Source organism: Dromiciops gliroides, chromosome 5 (genome assembly GCF_019393635.1).
Source record: "Dromiciops gliroides isolate mDroGli1 chromosome 5, mDroGli1.pri, whole genome shotgun sequence".
Taxonomy (NCBI): domain Eukaryota; kingdom Metazoa; phylum Chordata; class Mammalia; order Microbiotheria; family Microbiotheriidae; genus Dromiciops; species Dromiciops gliroides.
Window position 1 is genome coordinate 123,929,743 of NC_057865.1, and position 20,425 is coordinate 123,950,167.

A 20,425-nucleotide genomic window follows, 5' to 3' on the forward strand; every position below is an offset into this window, starting at 1 on the left:
TATGTTGTCTCATTATTGTCATTCTCTTTAAGAAAGTTACTTATTATTTCTATGATTTGTTCTTTGATCCACTCATTCTTTAAGATCAGATTTTTAATTTGTGTTTCCTGGTACTTTATTTTTATTTAAATTTAAATACAAACAAGCTTTTAGCTACTCTCCTTTTCTCTCCTTTAGAACCTAGCTTCTTAAACTATGGGTCACAACCCCATATGGGATCAATCATAGACCTGAATGTGGGGGTCATGAAAAAATTGACAACGGTAAAGGTTATTTATACCTATTTTACATACCTATATACCCAGTGTCACGTAAAAATTTCTTAGACAAAAAGGGTTTGCAAGTGGGAAAAGTTTAAGAAGCCCTGCGTTAGAAGGTATATGAATGTTGGTATGTGAACGAGTGTTTACTATCTACAAAGCAAACTTAAAGACCAGGATCTGAGATTTGGTAATGAATGGAACTACAACTAAAGCCCAATCTCCTATTCAGTGTATGAAAAGAGTTAAAACAATAACAACAGCAATAATAATAACTAACTCTCATGTAGCACAGTGTTTTAACTTGTTTGATTCTCACAACAATCCTATGAAGTAGGTACTATTATTATCCCCATTTTACAGATGAGGAAATTAAGGCAGAAAAGTCAAATGATTTGCTAGAGTCACACTGCTGGTAAATGTCTTGAAGCTAGATAGGAATTCTGGTCTTCTCAACTCTAAATTAAATACTCTTTTCATATACCAGGCTGTTTCCTTTAGGTAGAACATCAATAGAAAGTATCATATTTGGGTTGAAAAGATGAACTTCATAAAATAGGTAAGTATGACTAGAGGGAAATTCATCTAAAACATATCTGGGAACTTTAGAAGATGGAAAGCTCAGTATTAGTCAATGTGATAAGGCAGCCCAAACCACTAATGAAGTCTTAGCATGTATTGCAATGCATGGTGTCCAGAGCTAGAGAGGTAGTCATCCTGCTGAACTCTGTCCAGGTCAGATCACATCTGGGGTACTGCATTCAATCCTCTGTGTCACATCTTAGGAAGAACATTGATAAACTGGAGAGTATCCAAAGGAGAGAGACCAAGATGGTGAAGGGTCTCATATTCATGCCATGTCAGGAACTAGGGAGGCTTAACTTGGAGAAAAAAAGAAGGTAAATATCAAAGCTGTCTTCAAGTATCTGAAGGATTGTCACATGGAAAATGGATAATGCTTTTTTATTTTTATTTTTTACTTGACTTCAGGAGACAGAACTAGAAACAATGGGTGTCAAGTTGTAAAGAGAGATTTAGGCTTGCTATAAGGAAAAAATTCCAAAAAATTAGAGATGTCTCTAATTGGAATACTGTGATTTAGGTATACCCCCTCTCATTAATGGTCTTTAAATTAGGAAATTGAGGGGATTAGGACAGCAAGTGTTTAATTGTGGGAAATAGGGTAAGCCACACTGACTCCATCTTGTTGTTTAATTCTGGAGCTAACTTAGTTCCCTTTCTTTCAAATTCCAAATCTTGTCCAATTTCTGTCCTGTGAGAAAACTATTCAATTGTAGTGATTGGGAGAAAACTTGATTGCATTGTTGGAATCTAACCCTGCATGGCTGGGAAACTGGACCACCTCTCCTTGCTTCTCAGAGACCCTTAACTAAGGATATAGCTTATGCTGACCAGAAATCTGGTCAGATCCAAAGAGTGATGCAAGGAGTTTTCTCACAATTGTACATCTCAAGCAACCCATATGTCTGATCTGAAAACTGGCCCTGTACTGGTCAATCTGTTATTGTGTGCATGTTCTTTTGATTTAAATACAGTCACTTGGAGGAGTGGGACCCTGTTTCTGAATTCAGAAAATTGTACCGGTTCACTCTCCCCTTCCCAACTAAGAAAGTCCCTAATCTTTCCTCCAATTAGAAATCAGATTACCTAACATTGTATTGGTTTCGTTTTACTAATTAATTGATCTTTTTTGATTAATTGTTTTTAATGTGCAAAAGTCTATCTCCCCCTATATGCAGAGTCCAGCCCTAAGTTGAAGAAGGGTCCTGGTCCCAATTTGTTAGTCAATTGGAAAGAATTGCTTCATAAATCAATATGCTTGGAAGATTGAACCTTTGTTTCTTCAGTCATTTCCTCTTTCACCTGCCACCTTAGCAAAGTCTGTATGACCACTCATCAGGTTTTGTGGTAGAAGAGATTCTCATTAAAGTTGTCAACTAGTATTTATTAAGTATATTCTATATATGTACATATAGTATATATGTATGTATAGCATGTATATATAGTATTATGTATAGTATAATATTTATTAAGTATATACTATATATAGCATGTATGTGTATATATCTATATACACACAATATATATATTTCTATAAGTGAACTAAAAGTGAATTTCCTATGTCTGAATTCCATATACTCAATGGGTAGCCTTCTGATCCTGATGTAATTTCCCAAATAAATTTTGTCTATTCAAAAAAAGATTTTTGAAAATAATTTGCAGTGTCATTATTATCATTATAGTGGTTGTCGTCATCGGTAGGCATGACATATCAGGTACATGCGAATTTGCCCTTATGCTAACTCCATTTCCTAGCACAGAATCATAGAAACAGAACTTAATTTGGAGTCAGACAGCCTAGGATCATTGGAGTGTGGAGGTTCTGCCACTAACCTGTGATGTGAGGCAGCTACAGAAGTAGCTGATGGTGCACTGGGCCTGAAAACAAGACCTAAATTCAAATTTAGCCTCAGACCCTTTACTAGCTATGTGATCTTGGGAAAGTCACTTAACCAGTGTCTGCTTCAGTTTCCTCATCTATAAATGGAAATAATATATAATAATATTAATAATAATAATAATACCTACCTCCCAGAATTATTGGGAAGATCAAATGAAATTATATTTGTACAATGCTTAACACAGGGCCTGACACATAGCAAGCACTACAAATTATTATTATTATTATTATTAAGTGACATTGGCAATTCATTTTTTACCTTCTGGCATTCCATTTTCTCATAAGTAAAAAGAGGGGGTCAGTGGCAATGATCTCTACTATCTCTTCCAGTTCCAAATGATTCCACCAAGATACTGGGGCAAATTTTTAGATTTTTAGAGGCAAGAAATAAAACTATCAAGTAGAGAGAGGTACCAGAAACCCCAGGGCCTTTCCTAATATTAGCTTCATTGTCAGACATCTAAGCTTCAACCCTCATGTAAAAGAAACATTGGCGAAAAGAACTGAAAATGTTGCTGGGTTTGAGACAATACAGGGAAAGAGAAAGGTGTTAATGGTATGCCAGGATCCAAGCCTTGTTTGGGTAAAAATGAAATATTTTTAATGTTCAACAATGTTACAATCATTTGGAAAATCTGAGTATAAGTCATAGAAAACCAAGACCATCTTGGCTTTAAAAAGAAGAAAAAAACCCAAACTTCAAACTAATTTTATTAGGGGCAAGAGCCCTAAAACCCCAACACAGACTGAGAATCCAGTGCAATTCAGGATGATTAACATACCCAGAGATGTACAGGTTAACAGTTAAGATAACCTTTAAATAAACTGCTACTTGCCAATAAAAATATCATTAAATAAAAAAGACATTTATTTATTTCCATATTTACAAAAGAACGATACCTATTTCTTAAAACTCTATTTGGGATGATATTTTGGTGCTGATATTTAGAGCAGGAAAGGATGTTTCAAATTGACAAGTGTATTTGGGAAATACTGCACAATTCAGTTTATTGAATACCACTGAATGATCCGGCCTCCTCTTTATGAAGTGATGCTTGGATTCTTCTCTAGTTTTTATTCTATCGAAGAGCCTCCGGTACTTCCACCTACAAAACAGGGGATTGTTGTTCTCATTGAAATAGCATACTACTAATAAAAAGTTATTATCTATTCTAGAGATATATGTGAATTCTCTGATCAATATACAAACATTCCTCCCTTTCTAGAATAATGATGCTATTGAAAAACCGTGGGCTATTTCCGGTTTTGTGGATATAAAATTATATAATTTTAAATGTATTCGTTTTTAAGGGGTTATTTTTGTGAAAGGGAGAATCATTTCAAAAGGCTCACTGTCAATCTGATTTATCTATTTAGGAATTAAGCATTTTAAAATAATGGATTTTCTTAAAAAAGGGACTTTGGGCATATTACTGGAGCTCTGAGTGAGTGAGCGAGCAACAGGCATATTTCCCAACTAGAATTGTGCTCAGTGGTGTCCTATGTTCCTAGTATATCCTGTTGGTATGTTTGCTCTTGCATACTAAAATATTTAGAATATTAAGAAGTATTTTGGGAAGTGACTTTTGTAGCATCATGCAACTGAGGCCAACTCATTTGCTAATTCTGTGCCCAAATGCTAGCTCTCAGGTTACTTACCCGCCTTAACTGTCTTATGCTGCTTCCCCGAATTTCATCCATGAGGTTGTCATGAGCTGATCTCTGTGGGGTGGAAGGTCGTGAACTTTCTTCTGTTTTCTTTTCCTGAACTGACCTTAATGAATTTTTTATCTCCTTCAATATGTTGTTGGGCTGTTTTTTGATCTTTTTCCCTTTTTTCTTTTTCTGTCCATTTTGCAGTGCCCTTTGGGCATTCTCCTGTTGTTTGATGACTTCTGCAATGTTTCGGGTTATTAACTTTTTCTCTGGGAGAGGAGGTGGGGGAGGTGGTGGGGGGAGGAGGTAGTGGCGGCATGTGAGGAAGAGGAGGTGGTGGTGGTGGTGGAGGAGGAGGAGGAGATGGGGCTGCGGGAGATGGGGGTCGACTTCTTACAGATTGGACTTTCTTAGGCAGTTTTGGAGATGACCAAGGAGAATGTCTAGGGGATGCATAAGGTGAAGAACCAGGAGTTCCCCTCTGCCAGACTTTGGTTCTGAAGTTGGATCCCCCATCATACCCCTCTTGTTGCTTTTGCTCCTGCATCCTTTTCTGCCTCTGTTTGTCCATATTTCTTGTCAAAATACTTGTCATGCTCATTCTTGGTCCAGCAAGCTCAAAGTGATAGCCCAGCCTCACCAGTGTTGTGTTCTCTTTCAGCAGCTTGACAATCTCCATTTCTACCTGGCTGCCCATGATATGCCTTTGGTTGTGAAACCGCAGTTCTGTTAGAACCGTGTTATGTTGAAGGGCCCGCATGATGGCCAGAATCCCTTTGCCCGTGATGAAATTCGACTCGATGTTGACACTGGTTATGTGCTGGTTGACCTTAAGCATCTCTGCAATTGCAATGGCAGCGGTGTCATCAGCCCGCGTATTGGCCAGGCTGAATGTTTTCACCACCGTGTTGTCCTTGAGGGCTTCGGCAAAGCGGGTCAGATTTGGTGTTGTGATGTTTTCAATGTTGTTCAGGTTGACCTCAGTGGTGTCGGGGTCATTGTTCTTCACTCTTTCCAAAGCATCCTCAATAACAGTAGGATTGCCACAAGGGTGCATGGCAGTAGGTGACTCTGTGTTTCTGCTACTGTGGCCGTTAGTTAGACTTATGTTTTCTATTTGACTCTTGAAAGTCTTTGGCTTAGGGCTATCAGAACGGCCCTTTTCACAATTCAGAGTTCCCTGACATCTCTCTGGCACTTCAGGCTTCCTTTCTGCTTCATCTTCATCACTTTCTTCTTCTTCCTCTTCTTCTTCTTCTTCCTCCTCCTCCTCTTCAGTATAAACCTCTTCAGAGACCTCACTGTTGCTTTCTGTAAAGATAAGTTCTTCCTCACTGTCCTCCTTGTCTTCTTCTGTACTCTAAATAAGGAAAGCAGATGTCAGAATTAAATGGTAACTATCAATTTTGTTTTCCATATTAACCGCAGCTCAAAAATGCTCAGAATTCAGTCGATCAGCGATAACATGACAAGACAGTCACTAAAGGTCTAAAATAACATAACTGTAATGATCTAAATAGGAATTACAGTCATGATTTCAGTACTAGTACTACATCCAATGATACCGGTTTTTCTCTTGGTTATACCAAGGGACCATTTCTTGGGCTCTTGTTTCCTGACTCATTTATAATTTATCAGATTTAACAAGAACTGATAACCCAACCCCCTTCAAAAACAAACTGGCAGGCAAAAAACCACAAACAAACAAACCAACTGATATTGATCATCTAAAGGATGCTACTCAAGGACTCCATGGGTATTAAGAGCCAAAAATAAAATTTTAGAGAGGCTTTTCAGTTCAAAATGTGAACTTTCCCATATCAGTTTAAAGGAGACCTGAAATGTAGCAGAGATATTACGTTGCTTTTTCTTCACTACAATAGAGAATGATTTTTTTTGTCTGGAAAACAGACTCGTTATGATTTTGATCACTAGGGCAATCTATCTGAAGGTCAATATAAAGGATTTATCCTTCAAAAATATGCTTCATTTGCGTTACATTTTAGGGCTTTCCAAGAACTTTCACACAGGACATGTGAAAACTGAGGCTTGTAGTAACTTGCCCAAGAGTGTTGAATAAGATCTAGTTCTTGAGATTCATTCCAGTCCCTTTTTCACCATACTACATTTTCTAAGACATGGGACATCCTACAGGTGATTTTAGAAATTTGCCTGGGATATTGAGAGATTAAGTGTAGAGGCAGCTCAGTTGCACATTGGATAGAGTGCTGAACCTGGAGTCAGAAAAATTTGAGTTCAAATCCAGCCTCAGACACTTAGTAGCTATGGTTGACCTTGGACAAGTCACTTAAACTCTGCCTGCCTCAGTTTTCTCAACTGTAAAAAATGAAGATAATAACAGCACCTAAGCTGTTAACACAGTGTCTGACACATAGTAGGTGCTTAATACATGTTTGTTACATTCCCTTCCAAAAGATTTATTCCTAGTCACATAGCCGGTATATGTCAGAGAGAGGACTTAAACTCAGGTCTACAGCACTCTATCCATGATATTTTCAATTCGCATCGACTTTGTGTGTGTGTGTGCTCAAAACCCCTAAATTCTTTATGGGGAAATGCAAAGATATAAGTTTTAAACCTGTCAAAATTTCCATTGTCCCTAAAATTTTTTTCTGTGCTTTATCACTCAGGAAATCTTTAGAGACCTTCTAGTTCTGGATCCTTTAAACTGCCTGGGTCAGATTCTTTTCTGGGATGACACTGCAGATTTCATGTTTACTGAATTCACAATCACAAAGGAGTTCCCTTCTCTGCCCTCATCTAAGCAGCAGGTGCTGTTCTTCCCCAGCAGGGCTTCGACCACAATCAGAATGGCAGAACTTTGGCCCCAAAGCATATGGTGCATTATGACCATCCCTCTGCCTGTGGGTGCAAGTTTCTGTTCACCTTTTATCTTTTAAGAAAAACATTAGGCCTTAACAATGAGGGAAAAGTCTGACTGATATTTAATTCGATCCAACCCAACAAATATTTATTAAGCACCTTCTACGTGCTAGACACTAGCTTAGAATAGAAAGGCATGAGTTATTCTAGAGATTCATTGATTATATGGTTCAAGGTACAGATACAGAATAAGGCACAAACAGGAAGTCACTGAGAAAAGATTCATTAACAAATAGTCACTGACCAAGCGCAGTGTGCAAGGCCCTGGACTAGTACTTTGAAAGATACAAAGAAGAATAAGGCATATTACCAGCCCTAATGGACATTGCAGTTTGGTAGCTATTTTGATGGCTCCTCTACTAGGGCACCAGATTATTGCTAGGGACACAGGCAACAAATCTATCCAAGAAAGACTGGAATCCAGTCAAAAAACACAATAGAAAAATCTGTATAAGCACTGTAGATGCAAGAACAAAGCTTGTAAGATTGACAGTATTCAAGAAAGGCTGGAGAAAGAGGTTTCTTTTGCAGCAGACAATACCAGCTGTGATACAGGGTTAAGGATATCACTGAAGATTCATTTTGGTCATTTGGAAAATAATGAAATTTTATTTTAACAACCATTTAATTATGGTGACAATTAGACTAACAAAGGTCCTATGCTTTTAATGGCAATATTTTTCCAGTGATCTTGAAATATGAGTCATAAGATGCCGGTCTTCAAAATATTGAAGATGAGGATCACCAAAGAGCAACAGAAGATGGTTGGAGGGTATGAGCATATTGTGATATGTTATAAATGAGGAATTAGGTACAGGTGGTGGAAAGACCCACATGATGGAATTAGAACATGGGTGGTGATGTGGCAAGAACCAGGCATAACTGATAGACAGTCCACATGTCCCATTGGTATCCTTGAGATATCATGACAAGAGGACACCCTTAGCATGTTGGGGAGATGCCCTTTGGCTAACTTATAGCAGAATATGAATAAGAGAAAGGAGGATCAGATGTGGCTAGTCCATACTGATTAGACCATATATTCATTGGAATATTTTATTAATAAATAGGGAACAAGTCAGTGAAAAAGAGCATTGAATAAGTAAAACATTTTAAAATCTCCTTAATGGAAATGACATAATACATGTATATGTATATATGTGTGAGCATGAATATCTGCACACACATGCTCATGTGTGCACGCATACATATAGATATGTGTATATACCCACTGTATATATGTATATACTCATGTGTACACATAAGTACATACTTGCATGCATGCATACATACATACACACACACACACACACACACACACGTGCCCAGGGAGGTCGGACACTGGGATTGGGATTCTCATCCTGGCTCTGTCATTACTTATGTAATCTTCTACAAGTTAATATCCCTGAGCCTCATTTTTCTCACCTGTAAAATGAAAGGATAAACTAAGTAAGCTCTAAGGTACCTGCCAGCTCTAATTGTCAAATAATTCAACATTCGAGACTGATATGATTTTATCAGTGGAAATGACATAAAAGAAGAGGCATTCCCATCTGCTTTGCTGCTACACCCTAAAGATTATGGGACCTTTCCACCTGACTTGTAGCTGAAACTTTCCATACGTGTTGTCTCTCCATTAGAATATGTCCTCTTTGAGGGAATGGCCTGACTTATTTTTCTATTTTTACCCCAAGTACTTATCACAGTGCTGTGTGGATAGTAAGTACTTAATAAATCCTTCCTGACATCATTCATTCAGGTGGAGGGGACACAGAATCTCAATTTCTTCATTTCTAAAAGAGGAAGTTGGACTAAATTATCTCAAAGGTCCCTTCTGATCTTAACACCTAGGATTCTGTGATTCTAATACTGGTGGGATCAATGATTTGTTAGATTTGTGCAACTGCTATTAGGGTTCCTATGGTGAGGGTGGAATTGGGACGTAGGGGAGTTAGTGCACAGTGGTCTTCACGATAGTTCTATCACCTTGCCCACCCTCTGACCTTCACCAGGTTGTGGGGTAGATTTTGTATAGGGTGATAGTTGCCAAACCAGAAATAAGAATTCCAGATGAAAGTGGGGGCTCCTATGAAGGCAGCAGATTTAAGAGTGGTAGAAACCAAGAAACAGATGAACTAGTAAGGGACATCTGGAATTCTGTGCCCATTTCTAGGCTCTGTTTTGGTTGTTCCCTCTTGAATCTGCTACAAGATGCCATAAGATGGGTTAATCTATTGACAGCACTGGCATTAAGTCCTTGTAGGAATGACCAAGGGTAGGTGTCAGACCTGTCAAGATTAGAATAAGTATTTTCTTAGGAAAATATATCCTTAATGTTATATGTGTATACTTATCAGTTGTCCTTTTAAAATCACACACACAGGGCAGGTAGGTGGCACAGTGGATGAAGCACCGGCCCTGGATTCAGGAGTACCTGAGTTCAAATCCGGCCTCAGACACTTGACACTTATTAGCTGTGTGACCCTGGGCAAGTCACTTAACCCCCATTGCCCCGCCAAAAAAAAAAAATAATAATTTTTAAAAATACACACACACACACACACACACACACACACACACATTTTAAACTCCCTCGAAATTGGGCCAGACATACAATACATATGCTAACAAGTGATTTCCTCCCTTCCTTGGCTCCTGTTTGTTATGGCTGATAGGAGGCAGAGATGCCCCACCTATGAGAGTATCACTAGCAATGGGCAGGGACAGGGAAAGAGAATATGCCACCTGTCTGTGTTCATTTTAAGCAGCAATGTCTAGGGCAGTGAAGACTAGAGGTAAGGAGGATCTACCCTACATAAACAACCATTTCAAAGAGAAATAACAGGATAAGGGATCCCGAATGGTGAAAATGAATTATAACCTGGATATTTACATAAGAAAAAAATAACCCGGTTGACTTTTATACTTTATCATTTTGTAGCTCATCATTTGGCAGAATTGAAGATCATTTAGGAGAGATTGTTATTACTTGATACTTATCCAGGGCCAACAATAGGCTGGGAACAGTAGAGAGCACCATAGAAAATGGTAGAATAAGTCACTGTCCCTGTTTGATAGCCTTGAGCTATTTAAACTATATCACGTTCAAGCTGTTCTCTATGCCTGGAATGTCCTCCCTGCCCCTCCTTGATTGCTGGATTCCTACCCAGCTTTTAAAGCCCACTTAATTCCCACCTCTTCTTGGAAGCCTTAGAGAAGTAGTGTGGTGTAATGGAAAGAGCCCTGGGCCCAGCACCACTTAGCTGGCAAGTCACTTTATGTCTTTGATTCTAGGTTTCCTCATCTGAAAATGAGGACAATACTTAATTCCATATACCAGCGAGCAATATAGCACAACCCTCTCCCAAATAGTCATTGTTTTTCCACCCAAGAGTTTGTACATTTTTGTTTTTGTATTTGCACTTCTCTAATGTATTCACCTTGAAATCTGTTATGATTATCTGTGGGGATCATCTCATCCATCTTAGACTGTAAGTCACATGAAGGAAAGGACCAAGTCCTATCTTCACTTTCCACTTTTCCTAGTGCCAACACAGTGCTCTGAACAGAGTAGATATGTACTAAATAGTCATTAAATTGTTGAATTGAATTAGATGTATCAACTGTGGAAGGACTTTGAACAAACCAAATCTTACTCTTATTCTTTCCTGTCTGCAAAAGTCTTCTAATAAATATATTTGACATTCCTAAATTAAACTACTCTCCTTTTCTACAGTGAATATTCGTTACATCTTCAATCACTTTCAAAAATTACTTTCCATGTCCCAACATGAAGGTAATAGGCAAACTGCTTTTCCATACTGAGGTATCCTTTTTTTTTTTTTTTTTTAGTGAGGCAATTGGGGTTAAGTGACTTGCCCAGGGTCACACAGCTAGTAAGTGTTAAGTGTCTGAGGTCAGATCCGAACTCAGGTCCTCCTGACTCCAGGGCCGGTGCTCCATCCACTGCGCCACCTAGCTGCCCCGAGGTATCCTTTTTTACTTCCTACTCTTTAATCTGTTCCCAAATCCCGTACGTGTACTGTCTTCACTTCTCAAATCCCTTTATTACCATTTGCTATCCTTTTTAGCTCTCATCTCCTCTATGAATCACACTGGATATGCTTTGGCATAGTGTCATAGATGAGTGATTTACTTTAATATTTCTTTTTCTCTTATTGCTATGTATGTCAAAGAATGGTTATGGATTATTCATAAGGAGGCATTTCATACAAATGATGGTCTGGGGAAGGGGCTAATTCTAAGTCCTATAAGTGGGTTCCCTCTCCACAACTCAACTGCTTGTTCTATCATTGTAGCTTTGTTCCTCTGGGCACTGAAGTCTTTGCCTTTAAAAATCCCTAAATTGTCATTGCTATAATCAAAACTGACTTCAGTTATCAGCTAAGCCCTTTACACAGATTACTTGACAGTCAGTTTAGAACAGGATTGGGAAAGGATAGGACTGGGAGAGGGAAGACACCAGGGAAATGGAAAGGGGACACTGATCCAGAAAGTAAGAGAGTACTACAGCCGAACTTGGCCTCTTTCACAATTCTGCCTGGTGCCCAGACTGTGTGTACCAATTCCAAATTATCTGGCAGACCACTTGTGCCACAGGTTGCCCACCTTTATCCTAAAGAGTTAATTCAGTTTCAAATCAGAGTAGAGTCTATGTACTCTGTGACTGTTCCTAAGTAAGTGTGATGTGCTATACTTAGAGGCTGACCAGCTATTGTTGCTTGTCACTCCTGATATGGCTACCAAAGGACTTTCCTCTCCAGATCTGTTAATTCCTAATGCTTCAAAGAACATACTAGTCTGATAACTAAGGTCACCATCTCCTCTTCCAGAACTGTGGCTATTCTTCATGGGTGATGACAGACTTACCAATAGTCCTTTGAGGGGTTTTTTTTTTCCTATCTTTAGAGATGAATTTTCATATATCCACCTACTTCTCTAGCCTTCTTGGGCCAAGGAGTCAGATGGCTAGAGTTAGAAAAGCAATTGAAGTGGAGCTCACAGGTCCAGACAAGGATCAAAGCATGACTGTGGTAGTCTATTAGCACACTGTTGCCCAGTTAAGCTAAAAAGCCACTGTTGTTGTTCAGTGTGTCTGACTTTATGAGATTCCATGGACTTTTGTCCATGGGATTTTCTTGGCAAAGATACTGGAGTGATTTGCTGTTTCCTTTTCCAGTGTGTGCCCCATTTTATAGATGAGGAACTGAGGCAGATAGGGATTAAGTGTCTTGCCCAGGGTCAAAGAGCTAGTAATTTCTGAGGCTGGATTTGAATTCAGATCTTTCTGACTCTGAGCCTAGTGCTCTATCCACTGCACCCACTAGATGCCCCAAAAAACACTGGGATCCACCAAAACCTTGATGGGAACCATGTATATATCATGAATGGATCACTCTAAAACGTGCCTGTTCTTTCCAGTCTCTACCAAAGGAAATTGCATTCTTTTGCTATTTATTTGCATACTGAAGTTCTGGGAGTGGTCTTGGAGTAGAGCTTGCCAGCCTCACCCCACCCCTGCAGTAACCAGAATGGCTTTGGGCTAAGCCAGCACTGCTGTAGTTGGATTCTCAATGGCCTCTTGATGCATTGCAACAGATGTGCCTGGTACATATCTTCTCATTTATTCAGTTCACCCTAATGTGGATATTATCTAACAGTTACTCTATTAGTACACTGGCTGGCTGACTGTTGGCTCCAAGTCATTTGGTTTTTCTATCACTCTGACAGAACTCAGTTTACAGAAAAAACAGAGAGGGAGAGCTGGAAGGGACCTTGGAGATTACATAGCCTGGCCCCCTCATCCCACAGGTGAGGACATTGAAACTCAAATAAGCTTAGTTAACTGACTTATCCAAGAACTGCCAGTTGGTTAAACAGGTCCAGGACAAAGAACAAGATCCCCCTCACTCACAGACCAGTGCTCTTTCCTATACAGCTCACGGCCTCACCCATGCTTGTCTATACATTCAAGAGTCATTTCTGCATGTTCCCTACAGTTATTGCCACTCCTGTTGCTCTTGTGAACATATCCTCTGGTCTTCATTGTAAAGGCCTGTTTATCCACCTTCAAGTTCAAGTGTACTGGACAGGGCTGTTCTCAGACCTCTCTGCCTTACTGATAATGAACATATTTCCTGGTTCTCAGGCAATGTCTGAGAAAAAAAAATATATTGTCATGTGACTACCATTATTACTATTATCTCTGCATCTATAGAAAGGTACTATTCAATTAACCAGTTTCACAAAGAGGCATTTCTTGATATGAATAATAACATACTATGGGCTTATAATTCACACTGGCTAAAGTATAAAAAGATAATCTTAACATGTCTTAGTTGCATATTACTTTTCAAATGTAGACAAACTCCTTTTATATAAGGAACAGAATCCCTGGCTTGATTCTTCCAGGAATTGCACAGACTAAATCCTTTTTTCAATCTAAAAGATTTTCTAGTCCCTGAGAAACATAAGGCCACAAGGAAAGAAGTGATATAAATTGAAGAGTTTGGAAAAAAAAATAAGAAAGAGGGCCCAGGGTGCCCAGTGGATGCTTGTGGAGCCTACCTTATCCACACTCCCCTTAGCCCTCTCTTTCTCCTGAAGCTTTTTGGTCTCTTTCTCCCAGTAGGCCATCAGTGCTCTCTGCTGAAAGTCCCCGTAGGGGTTTTCTCTGTGAGGCTCTTTTGCCTTAGTCCCACTGGTAGATTCCGATTGGGTTCAATATCTTCCAGCTCCCTTTCCAGCTCCTTAAGCTCCTCGGCTGACAGTGAAGCAAGGAGTTCATCCTCATCGATGGATTCATATTTGCTCAGTTCTCGTCTGTATCCAAAGGTAGACATGGTCCCTGGTTCGTCAGATCAACAGAAAGTTTGAAGAATCAGGCATACAGGGCAGCCAGAAGCAGGCAGGGACACGGGCAGGCAGACTGGCAGTCAGGCTGGCTCGCTTCTTTGGTCAGCAACTGGTTCTCAGAGTGGCTGAAATATCCTTTTAAGAGTAGTGATACAGGGTTATGACAATGCAGAGAGGGGTGAAAGCATAGGCTGTTTTAAGCCTCAGACGTCAGCCAGACATTTGAACACAAAGAATGTCTCATCAGTGGTGGTTGGAGGTCTTGACACCAGGGGGATTATTGACATAATGACCAATGCCATATTTAGCTCCGCCCTAGTAGTAGAAAGACTGTGCTCACCCATCTATCGAACAGAATAAGAGAATACATGTTAGAGAAGGGGAAATGAGTTCCTCTCACTTTGTTGTCAAACAGGGGGAAGACATTTATTTTGAGAACTAACCAACACTGTCACCACAACCGAAAAGGCTATTTTAATATTGTCCTAAGAGGAGAAGGTTAAAAGTGACCTTCCTCTGTTCACAATAATCTGGGGATAGTTGTCTTAGGTCCCCTATGTTTCACAGACAACTTTGATGGGGGTGGTGGGGAATGGACTATTTAGTTTGCAATATAGTACCCTATTGGGATTTCTAATGGAGTGTTTGCTCAACAAAATTCCAAAGCATTACTATTGCTAAAATTACAGTGCTCATTTTAAAGTGATTGGGAGGGGGGAAAGGGAGGGGGGGGAAGGGAATCTTGGTTCTAGATAAGTGATTTCATCCTGGTAGGCAATTCCCAGGGAGGAAAATCCCTTCACCAGTGCAGATCAGCATTTATTCTACAATGTAAAAATTCAGAGAATTGCAAAGGAATTGAGAGGTTAAACAACTTGCCCAGGGTTATGTAACTAGTATGTGTAAGGAGGGGTAATACTCAAACCTATGTCTCCTTTATTCCAGCTCTGTATGTGTGACACTATACCTGCCTCTAACATCAGCGATTTTATAAATATGCAAAGTAATGAGGATTTTTCTCCGGCATGAAAATGAAAAAGAAACAAATTTAATATTTTTGTTCAGACCTGTGTAGGGAACCCCCAGTGCAGAGTCTCCCTCCATCAATGTAACTCATCTGTTATTTAAAAAATCTGAGAAAATTGCCTGGGGGCCCTACAAGGTTAAGTAATTTGCTGGTGGCCTCTCTGATAATATGTGTCAGAGGCAGGACAGATTTCCCTGACTCCATGCCTGCTGCTCTGTTGGAGCATGATATTTGGGTGGAATCATCTAAAGCTTGAAATGTAATACAGCAATGAGAGAGGTGCATGAAACTAGTTGAATCCATCCATACTAAAGCAGCGCTAATTCCTTCTTTCTTATATGTTGTGGTAGAATAGCAGTTTCATGACACAGCTTCCCTTCCTCTAACAGCTTTCTCCCCACACAAAACCCCTACAACTTCTATCTATCCACCCCAGCCTCCCTCATCACTTCCCTGGTGAAGGGTTCTCCCTCCACAAAATCGATTGGTTCCAGTTTCTCTAATGCACTTCCTGGCCTAGAACCAATAAAAAGCCCAAACCATATGGACTCCAGGCTCCTCAGACTTGGTGGGTACTTAAGACCACATGAGTGGCTACACCCTGCTCACTCACTGACCAGCCTTGTTCCATATGGAGATGAGAGGGGCTTCATGGAGACAAGCTAAGTACCTCCCTATTCTTGACAGATAGATAAATGATGATAGATAGATAGATAGATAGATAGATAGATAGATAGATAGATAGATAGATAGATGATAGATAGATAGATTCTTGTCACATATCCTTGCTGTGTTAGAGCAAAATAAACCTTTGTTCAACTTCAGTGACTCAGGAATGTCTCATTTTGTCCCAGCAATGAACCTGAACTAAGAGAGCTCTGGTTTTAGAATCATGCTTATAAATCTGTATAATGCGTTACCCTTGAGTTCCCAACTGAAGTTGTCATAAATAATTGAAATATCTACTAGAAATCTACTAGGTTTAAAATGAATGACCATACAAGTGCCTTAACTTGGCTTCATCTTGATGACTCAGTGTTTCACGTTTGTCTTATCTTTTCATGACAATTGTGAAAAGTGTTGTCTTTTAGGCATAACAAGATACACCTGAAGCCAGGTTTGTAGGCCAGTCCATCATCTTCATACAAAATAGCAGCTAGCAAAAGTTTTCAGGTGGGCATGTATCCTGTAATTTTTAGTGATTTTCCATAGGATTTGTTACATGGATAAAATAGTGATGTATAAGTAAGGGTGATAGTTCACAGAAAATTCTAAGAATTAAATTTTAATAAATGAAAATGGAAGGGTTAAAATTATTACTAGTATAATTTACCTTTCACAGAACATTTCTCTTTCACTGGCAGATTAGCTAGATTTATAGTTAAGAGAGCATGAAAATTCTCTGCTTTTATTTTGAGAATTAAAGTTAAATGTATAATGCATTGATTTGGGATATAACATTTACATTTATGATTTGGGGTCTCCTCTGTACTCTTTTTTTACTATTTGTTTAGGATTTTTCAATCTGGAGGTCTGATTCCTCTTGTACCACATATTATGTTACCTTATTTACTCAGCAAAGTCAGTGAGAAGTTATTTAATTCCCAAAAGATGTCTCAAACTACCTTGCCTTTCCCAATAGTGGGGCCCTTCAATTTTTAATGGAGGTTGAGTGACCTAATTACATCAGACATTTAGAGGTCTCTGAGTGGCTTATTTCAGTTGTGTGTTTTTTTTTTTAAATGACCATTTGCAAGAGTTCTTAAACTGAGTTCCATGAACCTGTTTTTTTTTTTTAATTGCTACATAAATTTAATATAATTGGGGTTTTTTTGCAATCCTTTATATTTTATTTTGTGTATCTAAAAATTTGAATCTGAGGAGTCTTGGCTTTAGAAGGGCTGCCAATCCTTTTACGCTATGACCCCAAAAAGGACGTAAGAAAACCCGATTTAGAGGCTTCATCAGTTCTCATTCTCCTCTCCCTGCTCCCCAAAACAGGCTGGTTTGTGGGGTTTCTAGGTTTGCCTGATTTACTGTGTTGTGCTTGTAGAATAAAAGAACTTATGTTCTTTCTACACAATTTGACAACACCTAGTACCATGTACCTAATACCATGCATGTGAGTATTTTTGTCAATTAGTTTTTTTTAATGTTATTGATGTTATTTGGACCTGTGCTTTCATTGGGGTAGGAAAATCCCTCCACCACTGAAGATCACCTATATTCTATATACAATTCCCTGAGAGCACTGAGAGGTGACATGATTTGCCGATGACCAAAAAGGTAGAATGTGACCAGCCTTTTACCTACCTTTCCCCATTTCTCATGCATGCTGATAAGGTTCAGTGAATGTTTGTAAATGGTAAGACCATGTACTTCCAAAACATTGCATTATTTAAGATATAAATCTAGATATAAATCTAGAAAAGTAATGAGGGCCATACAAGATATTTACAGAGTTCTAGGATGGTCCTATTAGTAGCTTTTTCTCTCAACGTTTTTTCCTTTCCCCATGAAAATATAATTGAAGTAGAGTCTCCAATATGCCACCACAACTATTATACATAGCCATACATCATAACCCTGATTTCAGCCATTTAATGGTGATCATTCCTGCCATTAGTCAGAAGGGAGACTGCACAAGGGTTTCTGGTAGAGCCCAGAGAAAAATCCATTGCCACTTCTTGAAAACCTTAAAACACACACCTTCTCAATTGTGTGGCAATTAACATAGCTACAAGAGCTATGTTACTTTGTAAACCATAATGAGCTCTATAAATGTGAACTCTCATTATTATTCTTTCTCTTAAGTTTTACTACAGTGCCTCATCATGGCAGTCAAGTGCTCCTGGGTTCTTGAAGGTAATGTTAGGTCCCACCAAATTGGAAGGATTTTGAAATCAACCCAATTCAACAAGAAATTCATAAAAGCCTAGTATGAGCAAAGCACTGTGCTAGATGCTGGGGTTACAAAGACAACAATAAAATAGTTCCTATTCTTGAGAAACTTACACTCTACTGGAGGAAAAGGGGGAAAGTGTGGGTCTGATCACGGTTGTAGCCCCTCCATGCCTACCAAATTTTTTCAGTTTGAACAAGCTCATCACCAGAAGGTTGTTCACCAAGGATGAACTTTTGCACAAAGTCTTTGACTTATAAAGGTTAGCTGCCAAGGATTATTCATCTGTATCATTTGATGGAGTATTCATAACAGCAAAATCAAGAATTATTGAAGTATGGATATATCATTACTATATGAGGGAGAGCATTCTTTTTATAATTAAGCCAAATAATCACCATCACTTAGGTTTTCTTTTAGATGAACATTCAATTTACTGTATGGTTTTTTCTTTCTTTCTTTTTTTCTGGGCAGGGCAATGAGGGTTAAGTGAGTTGCCCAGGGTCACACAGCTAGTAAGTGTCAAGTGTCCAAGGCCGAATTTGAACTCAGGTCCTCCTGAATCCAGGGCTGGTGCTTTATCCACTGCACCACCTAGCTGCCCCCTACTATATGGTTTTTAGGGTAAACATTTCTTAAAACAGTGCCCAAGGGCTCAGTCTACCCTTCGGTAGAGAAGTGTCTTCGGTTATTGATAGAGAATACAGAACACTTTGGGGGCTTTTCTCTCTCCTACCTCCAGGTTTCCTCAAAATCCAAATGAATTAATATAACTCCTAAATTGACAATAGAAAAATTTCATTAAGAAATAAGAAGACAATTTGATCTACCTACTGCACAATAAGATAACCACCAAGAAGGTTACTGACTTATCTGAATGATAACAAGCAGAAGAAATAAATGGAAAGTAGTGAGAAGAAAATACTTCCCTTTTCTCTACTTTGGATTTTCTCTGCATTTGAATCTGTCTATAGTGTAGCACCTTCCACAAGTCTTAGATCAGAATTCCTATTTTTAAATAATTGCCTTATTTCAGAGTTCCTGCTCCTTTAAGTTAAATGCCATTAGCCAAATGTTCACTAAAGGTGTTTATTTATGTTTTTATTCTCTAGGCATCTTAACTTTTTCAGTGGGGCAGCTAGTGGTACAGTGGATAAAGTGCTGAGCCTAGAGTCAGGAAGACCTCAGTTCAAATCCAAATTCAGATACTTTACTAGCTGTGTGATGCTGGGCAAGTTATTTCACTTCTGTTTACCTCAGTTTCCTCAACTGTAAATGGGGTTAATAATAGCACCTACTTCTCAGGGTCGTTTTGAGGATCAAATAAGATAGTTGAAAAGTGCTTAGAATAGCACCTGGCACAGTATCTGGCACATAACTACATGAATGTTAACTATTATAATAATGATTATTATTTTGAAAACAGACCTGGAGTCAGAAGATGTTGGTTCAAGTCCCAAATCTTATGTTCGCTGTGTGACTTTGAAAAAATTACTTAAATTCTCAAGTCTCAGTTTTCTCATCTTTAAAAAAGTTATATTAGTTACACCATGTAACTGACAAGGTTGTCATGAGGATAGTATGAAATAATTAAACACAACATTCAAGAGTAGAGAAAGCAGTCTGCAAAGTGGTAGAGGAGATTCAAAAAATAAATGACATTGTCCATGCTCTCCTAGAATTTGCAATCTATTGGAAGACACAGAAAACAACGTTATTTTCATATTAAATATATTTATATTGCATATTGACATGTATAACACCCCGTTACAATTATTAACTTGTTTAAGCCTCCCATTAGGAAAATTCCTAACACTTAGGCAGAGGTTTAGCCCTCTGCCTAAATCAATCGACCACTTAAAAACCATTTATTAAGCACCCACTATGTACCAGGCTAAACATCTGCATTTACATTTATATCTATCTAGTTATTTAGATTATATTATAGTATCTGCAAATAGACAGGTACTGGGAGGGGAAGTTAGGAAAGAATAGACCTTTGTTTGGAATTTCCTTTAGTCCTTGAGTAGGTGAAAGCACTGGTGATATCAACCCAGGTCTTCTGCTTTAAGATACCTATAAAGCCAATGGCTCTTTTCAAAGTCTCCTTTTTCTGACACAACTCAGTCTTACTTCCTCTTTCTTCTTTGATTGGTCACTCCAAGGCTTCCAGTTCTTAGTTTAGCTGTTATAATCCTGCTCCTTACTCTCTGTTTCCATACTGTCAGAATCTCTTTTTGGTTTGGAGATAGTAAAATCTTTTAGGGTTGACTAAGTTTCTAACATAATGACTTTGATTGATTGAAAGTGGTGTACAG

At 38.7% G+C, this 20,425-nt stretch overlaps 1 protein-coding gene across 1 annotated transcript; it reads right to left on the reverse strand.

The window, feature by feature from the left end:
• Positions 1–3,394: 3,394 nt before the first annotated feature.
• On the reverse strand, positions 3,395–19,656 carry LMOD2 (leiomodin 2). Its single transcript, XM_043969306.1, is given in 6 exon segments — positions 3,395–3,848; positions 4,402–4,699; positions 4,701–5,758; positions 13,891–13,964; positions 13,967–14,522; positions 19,536–19,656. Coding segments are annotated over 5 exon segments (1,656 nt in total). The 5' UTR covers positions 14,166–14,522; positions 19,536–19,656; the 3' UTR covers positions 3,395–3,821.
• Positions 19,657–20,425: the final 769 nt, after the last annotated feature.